Source organism: Caretta caretta, chromosome 12 (genome assembly GCF_965140235.1).
Source record: "Caretta caretta isolate rCarCar2 chromosome 12, rCarCar1.hap1, whole genome shotgun sequence".
NCBI lineage: Eukaryota > Metazoa > Chordata > Testudines > Cheloniidae > Caretta > Caretta caretta.
In genome coordinates, this window is record NC_134217.1 from 26,267,518 (window position 1) to 26,279,587 (window position 12,070).

The following is a 12,070-nucleotide window of genomic DNA, read 5'->3' on the forward strand; positions in this document are numbered from 1 at the left end:
TAGGACATCACTGAACTAACAATAATGTTTAGGCCCCAACCCTGCAATGAATACTGTGTGTGAGTCCCATTCTCTTCGCAGTTCTCATTGTAGGATTGGGGTCCTAATTCTCTATAAATAAGTCCTTCCAGCTTCTTAATTCCTGTTACTCTTCTTCATATTCCTATTCACTAAGAAAGTATCTAGAACTGACCACACAGTATTTCAGCTGTGGTCACCCTAGAGCTGTATAAAAAGCTTTCTTCCTTCATGTGACCCCTGCACATACAGTCTGTGACCCATTATTGCTTTGAGGTTTTGTTTGAAATATTAACATCACATCACTTTATAAAATAGTGTGTGATTTGCAGTCTGCTCTCCTATACAGAGGAAAGCTGGCCTGCTGTGTGGTGCAAGACAAAGTGGGAGTCAGTGAGTAGAGCTTTTTTTGCCCAGCTCTGCCAGGTGATTCCTGGGTCACCTTGGGCATCCTATATCTTGGTTGCCCCATCTGTAGAAGTGGGATCATCCCACCAGCTGTTCTCCTAGAGACATTGAGGCCCTTATGTCTGTGAGGTGCTTGGGGGTATTTGGTGGGGAGCACTAAGGAAGGGCAAGGGCTTGTCTTAACCCCAGGATCATCTTCTGCCTCCCGGGTTTCTCTCCTTTTCATCCACACCTGTGGCACGAATCGTTCTTCCCGGATGATACCGACGTGGACTACTCGGAACCACATTTATTTTGCTTCTTTCTACGCGCTGTCCTTAAGTGGCCTCCCCCAGGCTTGGTGCCTGTGCCCAGCCCTTTCTCGGGGGCCAGGGGTCCCTGTGGGAAGGGAGTGGGGGGAGCAGGCTGTTCCCCGGGGCGGTGGCCATACCTGACCCGTTTTCTAAGGAGGGGGCCGACCCTCCCGGTGGTGCCCGCGCTCCCGGCCCTTTCTCTGGACAGGGGCTGTTCCCCACCAGGCCCACGGCTCAGGTAACCGCTCCCGCTCGGGGCAGGCGCCTCCTGGCCCCGGCGCGCCTCAGGGCGGGCTCTCTCCGCCCTTTCCGCTCAGCGGCAGGGGGAGGAGCACGCGGCGCTAGCAGCAGCAGCAGCAACCACCGCTTCTCCGGCCGGAGCTGCCCCTGCGTAGGACAACGAGGGGAGCTCCGCAGGGCAGCTCGCGCCCGGCCGGCCTAGGGAGCGCGGGGAGGCTCCGTCCAGCGAGGGCCTGGGGCGCCCCCCGCCCCTGGCACTAGCGGGGAGGCGGCTCCTCTCTCCAGGACCGCGGCGCCCCGGGAGCTGAACGCCGTCCCAGGGGATTGCGGTGCCCGAGGCGGGGTTCGGGGCGTCGTCCCCTGGCGGGGCTAGAGCAGCGGGGCCGGGCGCCGCACCATGCTGCCCCCGCTCTCCCTGCGCCCGTCCGCCTAAGGGCAGGGAGCCCGCGCCAGCTCCCCGCGCTGCCATGCTGCCGGCGCTCCGCTAGGCGAGCCCGGCTCCCGCGGCGGCTCGGGACCTGACGGGCAGGGATCGTTGCGCCGCCCTCCGAGCGCTCGGGCGGCGGCACCATGAGGAACGGCGAGGACTTGGAAGGCTTCGATGGCGAGGCGTCCAGCACCTCCATGATCTCCGGGGCCAGCAGCCCCTACCAGCCCACCACCGAGCCCGTCAGCCAGCGCCACGGGCTGGGCGGCCTCCGCTGCGACCTGGACTATCTGCGGGGCGCCTTCGGCAAGATCAAGATCACCGAGGTGGTAGGTACAGCGCCTCGGGCAGGCCGGGACGGGCCGCGGCATCCGTGAGGAGGGCAGTGGTCTCCGGATCCTTACCCCCCGGGGTCATTGTTCCTCCCCGCACTGCCCAGGCGCCTCCATCCGCTGTGGGGCGAGCAGGGTGTATGTGTCGGGGGCGGGAGGGTTTACGGTCAGAGGAGTCAGTTTCTTGTTCCTTTCCCGGCCCCGAGCTCTCTCCAGTCCAGGCGGCTCACAGGTGGAGGGGGAGGACGAGCTCTGCAGCGCTTCATTCCTCAGGTGAGAATTTAACCTTCCTGCCCTTCATCCCGCCCTGCCTCCACGCAAGGTTTCTGCTTGCATGGCCCTGCTGATAAGTACTAGCGCTGCCCCCTCCTTTAGGTCACCTTAGTCTGGGAAGTTCAAAGAAACCTGTAACAAGTTGGTGTTGGGTGTTCTAAATCCCTTCGGGGTTGGTAAGAAATTCCACCCCCCTTTCGTGGTGTGGGGTAGTTTTACTTTTGCTAATGGTTACTTGATGGTCTTATTTTTGAGAGAGAGCTGGGATTTTTGATCTTTTGACATATGAGGCAGCAGGTGAGGGGCAAGTTTGTGAGTCCCTTTTCTACCTCCCATAGATCCATCATGTGGTAACAATTCGCCCATTGTTTCTGGCTAGCTGAATCAAAGGTGTGTGTGAGAGGGTGTTTTTGATGTTTTATAGGTGTATTCACTAACTCCAGACTAGCTTGGATTCACCTATGTGTACATGTGATACTCAGTTGTTAGTGTACTTTTGGTTGTCAAGGTGTGTAAACTCACAACATACCACTTTGCGTGTTAGAGCTCTATATAGTAGAGGTGGGACCCCAAGAACAGTGGTTCAGGTCAAGTGGAAGGATGATATTAATGCTGTCATCTCTTGTATATTAGAAAGTTTTATTAAAATGTGTTTAGGCCACAAACTCCATTTTAAAAACAATCTGTTTTCCTAAATGCCATTCAGATCCCATTTTTTCACTTTCCTAAATTGCTTGAGAGTGGATGCAGCACAAACTGTATGTGTACAGATTTGTTACCAGCCACTACATAGCATTTTATGTTGTTGCAAGGGTTTGTCTAATTTATGAAGGTAACGAGTTAAGCTGAAATTTTTTAATTTAAGAAGAATATTATTTTTTATTTAGATACGACTGAAGAGAGGTAGGATTTGTACACCTGCATACCTGTACCATCCTGGTATCTCTCTTGTTGATGATTGAAGGAGTAACTAGTTGTACAGCTGGCTGTGTAAAGGCCCAAATTTTGCTCTGTTATATGGGCTGTACTCCTACTTGGCTTAAGGCAGCTCTACAACTTGAACTCTAGTCAGGTGAATAAATGAATTTCAGAACCTTTAAGTCCTACACCTGCCCTTTAATCCCACTGCTGAACTGTTTTTTTTATTTGATTTGCAGGACCAGATGGTGACTAATCAAGGATCCGTCACCCATTGTGCTACACATTGTATAGATGTGCAGTAAAAGGACAGGCTCTGCTCAGACTTGACAATCTACGCAATCCTACACAGACGCTGTGTAAAGTTAGCACATGCATGAGTAGTTCCCTTGACTTTAGTGGGACTTTTATGGGGGAGGGGTAGCTCATTGGTTTGAGCATTGGCCTGCTAAACCCAGGGTTGTGAGTTCAATCCTTGAGGGGGCCATTTAGGGAACTGGGGCAAAAATTGGGGATTGGCCCTGCTTTGAGCAGGGGGTTGGACTAGATGACCTCCTGAGGTCCCTTCCAACCCTGATATTCTATGACTACTTGCAGCATATAAATTAAAGCATGTGCCTACATCTTTGCAGGATTGGGACTTTTGTTCTGGCAGAATTCAACAGGTAGAGAAAATAAACAGCAGGAGAAGAAAGGGGGGAAGGATAAAGTAACTGTAAATCCAATAAATTGTACCAGTAAGAAGTCCTAATTCTTGTAGTTTTATACGCTTTAGTTTTTAACTGTTTTTCTCTCCTTGTTTGTTTGTGGAAGACACACACAAGCAGAGGACACTAATGAAAGGTTGCACCTTGCAAACATACAGGTGAATAACTTCATTCACAGGAGTAGTTCCAACGGGCACTGCTTGCCTGAATACATGTTACTCACTTTTGTGCTTGCAGGTTCAGGCCCTAACTGACTGAAGTGGTGTCAAATGCATAAAGAAAACAAATTGAAGAAATAGAGAAATAATTTTCTAATTTCTCTTAGATAATGAACTTCATGTATTAACAATTGTTTGTTCAATATTTTTGAACAGAAGTGTGATTAAGATGATGGTGTCTCTTTCGTGATTTTCTAGGTGATTTCCAATTTTTTTGTGTGTGCGCACGCGCGCGTGCCTGGGATTCTACTGTTCATCTTTTCCATGTGCTTTACTTCATTAGTGGGACTTATTTTGCCAGTTCTGTTTCTGATAATTGCAAATTTAAATTTAGAGGTTTTTTTCCGCAATCTTCCTGGAGATGCTAATCAACGAATTAGAAATTGCTTTTACGATTTCTTGTCACTGTCTGAGCAGTGCATCAGGGAAGAGATCTGTTCTGAAGTATTTTTTCCTTCTTCCTTTCTCTCTTATCTCTCTGAGAGAGGAAGCACTTTAGTGGCTACTTGTGTAATTTGGAGTCCATACTGGCACATTGTTGGCAGGAGGTTCAGAAATTATAGTATGCATATGAAATATAAAAATGTAATACAGCAGAGAGCTTATATTTTCAGGCTTAGTTTAAAATATTCAGAGTATTTTTGCTTCAATGTCAGGCAGGTGTTAATTTTTCAAATCAGAGGTTTGAATTAAATGATTGTAAAATATGTTGCTTCTAGAATACTTCTACAAATAGGTTACAAGATCGAATATTTGAATAAAGAAGAACACTTAATATATTCTCCCTTTTCACCTCCCCCTCAAATACATCATGTTCTGTAGGAGGTGGCCATGAGCATCTGAAGCCCCATGCCCTGTAAACACTGAAACACTGCTTAGCTTTACCACTGAGAGTAGCCCCCCGTTGGAATTAATGGGACTAGTGATGTGTGTGTTGGTTTGGGCCCTAAGAAACTGTCATCAGTGTGCAACATCCACCTGTTTTGAATTGTTAGCTACAGAAGGGATGGGGGGGGAGGGATTGGAAGAAGAAGTGCTGGGGGTGGTGTTTTCTAACATGCTGGAATAATCTTGTTGTTTCTCTGATCTACTATTTGCTCTTCCTGCAGTTACTGCAATAGACTTTTTTTTTATGTCATATTAAATATTTGAAATTTAAATGAAGATTTGAAGACTATAAATAGGTTTCTAAATTCTGATTTTGTTTGAAAGAGCAAGCCCCAGAGGCATAATCAGTATGTTTAATAAAAGAACTTAAAAAAAAATCCTAGTGGAAAGAAATAGGAAGAACACATTGTACTTAAGTTACAAACGTAAGAGGTTTCTTATCTGCTTAGCAAATATTTTGCTTCATTTAGTCCATTGTTGAGGAAAAGGTGTGTGTGGACTAACCTTAGTGGAACTAAAAAAATGCTTTGTGTGTTTTTGATAGTCGTCTATTTGTCATGTACAGTGGGCCAGAATTTACCAAGACACACAGAGATTGTTGACGTGGGTCTGAAGCATATTGATGCTTTACCATGGCCTGGCATATTTGGCTTCTGGATATTTGCAAATAAAAGAGAATTTATTTAATTCATATTAATAACTCAGAGACCCAGAGCAAACATGGGTTTTAACTCTGGCATTACTGCTGAAATGATTGCTCATCAAATGTAAATTTTTGTTTGTCAAAAGAAAAGCAGGACAGGGAAGGGAAGGAAATGTGACTGAAGAAAATAGTACACATAGTTCTAGAACTTTATTGTTTTTTTCCTCAAAAGAAGTCTGAATCGATTCAGAATATTGTTACGTAATTGAATGTCATTGATGAAACAGGAGTGTGACATTTAAGGCAGGTAGAATATTTTAATTTTTTGTTAATAAATCAGGGAATATTTTTAAGGTCTTCTTAAAATCTTCAATTTAATACATCAATGCATATACCACAAACTGCTGTATTAATGGTGTATTTGGTGATGTGATTCATGTTTTATAACTTTTTCCTTATCCTGACCCTCCCCCCCCCCCCCCCAAAAAAAAAAAAAGGTTAGAATTATTGCAGTTTTGCTAGTTTCTAAATTGAGTGTATAACCACGGGAAATCTTATTTTGATACCATTGGCATTTTTTATTGATGTTTAACTCTGATTGATCTGTTTAATCATGAATTAATATACCTGTAAAACTAGAGGAAAAGTAAAAAAAAGGAGCCAGATAAAGATTAAAAACTTTTTTTTATATAGAGAGAGAAATAAGTGTTTAAGAATTAGGTTTTTCAGTCATATTTAACTAATTCATTTCAATCATATTTAAATTCTCACAATTCCATACAAACAGGATTTAATCCCTATCCCGCCCTCCAAAAAGTCTCTCACAGATGGCTATATTATCCAAATTGCATCTTTAATGTTCTTTTGTTTCTACACTAGTGTGAGAGCAAAGAGAACACCATTTTCCCCCTTCCTCCCCCCCCGAACATCACAATGTGAGTTGGAGGTGTTGGTCTGTGTAAGGAAGGAAATTTCAAGCAGAGAGAGCTGTAAGGAAGAAAAGGTGAAGAAAGAGTGATAAATATGAAGGGAACAGTTAATTATGTGACCTTACAGAGAGGGAATGAAGAGGACGGCAGATGCTGAGTTCTAGAGACCATCGAAGTTGAGGGAGGACAAAGAGTTTAAACTTGAAGTTAAAGGCAAGGAGAAGCCAGTCTAATTCTATGTGCTTATAACACGTTTTTCCTTCTGTGAAATTAAAATTCAGAAGAAAAAAATCTCCCTGGTGACTTTTCAGTGGAATACTTCTTTATCAGGCTTAAGACTTCATGCAGTCATCCTTGGGGACTATTGCAGAAGTGTTTCTTAGTGGTTATTTTCAGTGCTTTCTCTGGTCTCCTTATACATTTCTCAAGCAGTTGGGGATTTCCACTTTCCCTAGAGACTATTTCACCATTGAACAGATCTCCCAATTAAGACATTTTTCTTTATGTGCAGCCTAAATTTCTTTTTCCATCACCCAAATACTGTAGTTGGTATGTTTGCACTATGGGGACTACATGAGTTTAGCTACATTGGTGTATTATGTCAACGTAACTCCATAGTGTAAATGCTGACTACACCAACAGAAGAGTTTTTCCATTGGTGTAGGAACACCATCTCCCTGAATGATGGAAGCTACCTCAACCCCGAAGCACTTTTGTCAACATCAGAGCTATATCAGTGGGTGTAGTTTTACTGCAGTGCTGGAACTGAATGTGGCCACCGGAGCAGCATTATGGTGTTCGTTTCTTATGACTTGATGACTGTGAATTTTTATCTAAGTATTGTGAACCTGAATCCTCCTACACCATCATATAATCTTATGGTATCCCCTGAACCTTTCTACCATTTACTAAAGCTAATTGCTATCTGAGAAATCAGTAATTACACTCTGGAGAAAAATGACTTTAATTTCTAAACGAAAGACAGGTGAGTCGGTAATTCACACCTTGATGCAGTGAGAGCGCCCTTCTCTTCAGGTGGATTTAAATTTTTTACAACGTTCCATCTTTGCTCCTGTTACATCTACTTTATCTTAACCATTCTGCTGGTTGTTCAACGTAGGAGAGATTTGTTACAGGGGTTACCATCATTACCAATGCAGCCCAAGGCTATTTAGAAAGGAAGGTAATAAGAGGGGACACTATTTTATTTATTTTTATCATGATATAGAGAAGGTAAACTGGTATCTTCTGTTATCCCTGGTTCATAACACAAGAACAAGGGAACATTCAATTAAACTAGACAGTGGAAAATTCAAAACTCATAAAAGGAAATACTTTTTCACACCATCATGTAATTAGATTATGGAACTCATTGTCACAGGAAATCATTGAGGACAAGAAACTAGCAATATTCAATAAGAGATTGGACACTATATGGAGATCAAGAGTGTCTAGAGTTGTCATACATAATAATAAAAATGTCGGAATGGATATTAAACCTCATGAATCAGGGCTTAAATCAGTCTTTAATTATTAAAGATTATGATGAGGTCTAATGCGGGGGAAGATTATTCCACATTTGCCTACTATGGGGTTCTTACACCTTCCCCTGGAACATCCGATTCTACTATTGCAGATGTGATACTGGATTAGTTGGACCTTGGGAGTTGACAGTTCTTGTATTCCTACTTTGTTTTTGCTTCTAATTTTAATTTCTGTTATTAGATATTACTTTCAATTTTCATAAGTATAGCTTTTTACTCTATTTAGAGTGTAAGCTCTTTGGGCAGGGACAGTGTCACCTTACCTGTATGGTGCCTAGTCCAGTTTTGGCACTGTAAAAATAGTAATGGTTCCCTAGAGCTGATATTTTATTGTTTAGTATAGGATATGCTCAACACTTATCCTAAATATTGGTTGCATTTGTGACGTCAGTCTTATAAATGGTCTCTTTGAGGTGAGATTTCAGTAGTCTTTTTTTTTAACAGATAAAAAATATCTCTGTTGTAAACACATTTAGTAATCCTACTGGGATAAATCACATCTCTTTCATTTCGTTGAAATTCTTTTGACAATTTCCCTTTGGGGAAAAAACCTTTTTAAGGTTTTGAGCCCACTTTAACATACAATAAGATTTTTATGTTCATATTTACCATAGAAGTTAGTCAAGGAGAAGGAAAGACAAAATAACACTCTTTACAAGTTTTTTTTTATTTTTTTAAAAGCTCCTGATCGCAGCTAGAAAAGAGAAGCTTTTGGAGAGGGGTGATTGAGTCTCTCCTTCTGCTTTGCCAGACATTCTTGCCACCTAGCAACAATACAGAATAAATGTCAGCCTTTGGCTGTAAAATATTCTGTCTGTTTTTGGAATATGGTGATAGATACGCTCCAACCTACTGTATATTAAATGCCTGTCTAAGTTAAGTGATCATTTTAAAACCTACGTCTCTGAGGAAATTATTTTCTTTGGCTGAGGTTGCTATTATATTTTTTTCCTATAAATAGATTTACTACTAGGATTAATGGATATTACCATAGTGAAGAGTGTGGTTAAAGTAAGACTGTATTCTGAAAAGTTACTCTCTTGGTTCCCTTTGTAAGACTTGTGGTGGAAAAATTATTTTTCGTTGATGAGCCTTCTTAGTGACTTAGTTATATTTTGAGATCTATCTCTATAAGGAAAAAGATTAGAGATTTATGGTAGGTTTTATGTTCCCTTCCTCACCCCCACCCCCTTTTTTTCTTCTCCATAGCAGCAAGTTGAATGTCACAAGTCTACTCTTAATGTCATAGGTGTGTCCAGTTCACTTCAAGTTTTCTTTAAAAAAGTCTAGCTTAGTGTTGGGTCTTAACTAATAATTTGGGGTCAATAAAACTGTGGCTTTTATTTGTGGAGATAAAATTAGACATACAATGGAAACTCAGCTATATGGAGTTGCTGACACTTCATAATAGCAGCCATTGCTATTAAATTGTAACTGAACAGAGGATTGTACTTTCTCTTTTGATATTCTGATAATGACTCACTTTTGAATTTTTTCATATGGCAAGTGCAGGCAGTTGCTTCTAATGCTGCAATCTCCACCAATGGGTGGAGGTTAGGTTATTTCTGGTACAAATGCGGTGCATAGGGTTTAATGTTTACTCTTGTTCCTTAGTGAAGGAGGTGGGTTAGTAACAACGACGCATCTAGATGGACAAACTGTTTATATTTTTTCTTGTACCTGCTGATGCTGGATGTACTTAAAAACAATAAATTATTATTACTCTGAAGTGATGATTACTGCAGTGAAAGAGCAGTAATCTCTCTGACAGCTACTTTATTCCATTTTACATACAAGTGTAATGCTAAAAGATTCTGAAGAAAAACGTAGAAACCATGTGTTTGAAAAACCTTCCAGTTGCAAATTTATAGGTTTTCATTATTTCCGTTTATCATCTCATGTTAATCATTCTCTATTTAGAAACAGCAAATACCCATAATATGAGATCCAAAGTTGCACTGTAGTATTTTTAATGGAATGGTACTGAGGCTGAAATATGGTTTCAGGTACAGATAGCAACTCTCAAAAATAAGGAGTTTTTTAAAAAAAATCCATAAACCTATGCAACTTAAACTTAGAAGTATAAACTAGAGAACCAAGCGCCTAATTTATGGGTGTTAATTTAACTTACTTTTGAATGTAACTGCCTGTAAGAAAATAGGATGCATAGTGACAATTCTGCAAAAACAAGGACTTGGATAAGAGGCAAACTGTGATTAAAATATTGAGACTGGATGAGCAAGCACATGACTCCAGGGGAAGTAATAATGAGCTATGGACTTGATGAGGTTGGATGAAGCCAAGACCTTGGAGACCTCTAGTTATCAGGAATGAATCTTTGAATTGCATTCAGAATCTCTGAATTAACTATGGAGCAGCAGGGTAGAGGATATGGAATTTATATGGTTCCACTTCTTGGAGTAGGAGTTTGTCTAGCTAAGGGACCTAGAATAGTGATCTAGAAAGATTTTAGGAGCAAGATTTGCAGATGGAGTGTGATTAAGACACAAACATAAGGATTTCAGCACAGGCAGGATATAGGTAAGAATTCATGGTGGCAATAGGTTGATTCCAAATAAGAAGGGAAAATTTTTGGAATGAAAGATGATTTTGGAATATAGTCTGAAAGTGAGAGAACATTTTTAACCTTCCTTTGCCTTTACTGCTTAGTATCCACATGTCTGATAAAGTGTTCAAAATATGGGACCAAATTTTGCCTTTTAGTACAGATGGAACTCCCCTTGACGTCTGTAGAAGTTCCACTCAGATGTTTGTTAGATTTTGGCCCCAGAATTTCGGTGTTAATTTATATATGTGAAGCTGGTTCCCTTGGGGTGTAAATTGGAGAAGCTTAAAGTATTGTATCCAGGTTTATTGAGTGGTAAGTCACTCAACTTTTGTCCTTTTGACTTGCAAGAATATTGAAGATAGAAGTGTATGTGTGTGCCGTGTTAAACTAGATATAAATATTTATATTATCTACTTGACTTTTTAGATGAAAGCCTCCACTTCTGGAAAACTAAACTCTCAAGCAAAAATATCATCAAGTTGAAATAAGTCTGAGAGTACATAACAGTAACTTTTTTTTAAGGGGAGGGGGGATAAAAAATGAAGATAATTTGAGTTGAGATGGTATTTATGAAGTGCAGAGACTTGATGGTATGGAAATGCACAGTCACTGTGCATACACAACCATAACTTTGTTCCCGTGGTTACATCAGCCTCTTGTCTTTCCTTCTTTGTTTCTTTCTCAGCTAGGGTCTCATTTTAAGAACTCTTAATCACACAGTTTGTTTGCTGGATTAGAACCCAGCATTGTAAGATGTTTTAGAAAAAATCCTTCATGCAAAAGTCTTTAAAGTGAAAGACTTATGAACATTTTAAGTTTCGAAGTCTCAGTACTCATAGTCGTAGAATCATAGAAGATTAGGGTTGGAAGAGACCTTAGGAGGTCATCTAGTCCAACCACCTGCTCAAAGCAGGACCAGCCCCAACTAAATCATCCCAGCCAGGGCTTTGTTAAGCTGGGCCTTAAAAACTTGTATGGATGGAGATTCCACCACCTCCCTAGGTAACTCATTCCAGTTCTTCACCACCCTCCTAGTGAAATAGTTTTTCCTAATATCCAATGTAGACCTCCCCCACTGCAACTTGAGACCATTGCTCCTTATTCTGTCATCTGTCACCACTGAGAACAGCCTAGCTCCATCCTCTTTGGAACCCCCCTTCAGGTAGTTGAAGGCTGCTATCGAATTCCCCCTCACTCTTTTCTAGTGATTTGCCATTGGTCCATTTCCCGTTAACATCTTTTTTAAATAAATGCTTTTATCTCTGGAGGGTGAATCATAAATTTGGAGATTATTCTGTACAGTTTGTACAGACTTGTATTTATGATGCCAGTTAAGTGTATGCATTGATACCACACTAACATTTGCTCTTTTCATGTGCCTACAATATTTGCATAATTAGATAACCTAGCTCTACCTGTTTACAGATACATGTATAACTAGCATATAGGTCTTAATAAAGACTGTAGAATGATGGCCTGCAGTATGTTATTTGTCGAATCAGGCATATTTGTAAAAGACAGATGAACAAAAGCTGGAGTATATCCAACCATAATAGGACTAAGAGTGAAGCTGTAACATAGGATGAAGAATAACTGATTTAGATGAAGCAGTTTATGGATAGATAAAATTGTCCCAGAGGATTCTTTTTCTTCAGGGCACCAC

General features: G+C 41.3%; 1 protein-coding gene across 1 annotated transcript in view; it reads left to right on the forward strand.

The window, feature by feature from the left end:
• Nucleotides 1-1,022: 1,022 nt before the first annotated feature.
• The window catches only part of CMTM4 (CKLF like MARVEL transmembrane domain containing 4), a 59,968-nt gene continuing 48,920 nt past the window's right edge, over nt 1,023-12,070 (forward strand). Inside the window, exon 1 of the mRNA XM_048870599.2 lies at nt 1,023-1,715. Within this exon, the coding sequence (XP_048726556.1) occupies nt 1,530-1,715 (186 nt within the window). The 5' untranslated portion in view covers nt 1,023-1,529. The remainder of the gene's footprint in view (nt 1,716-12,070) is intronic.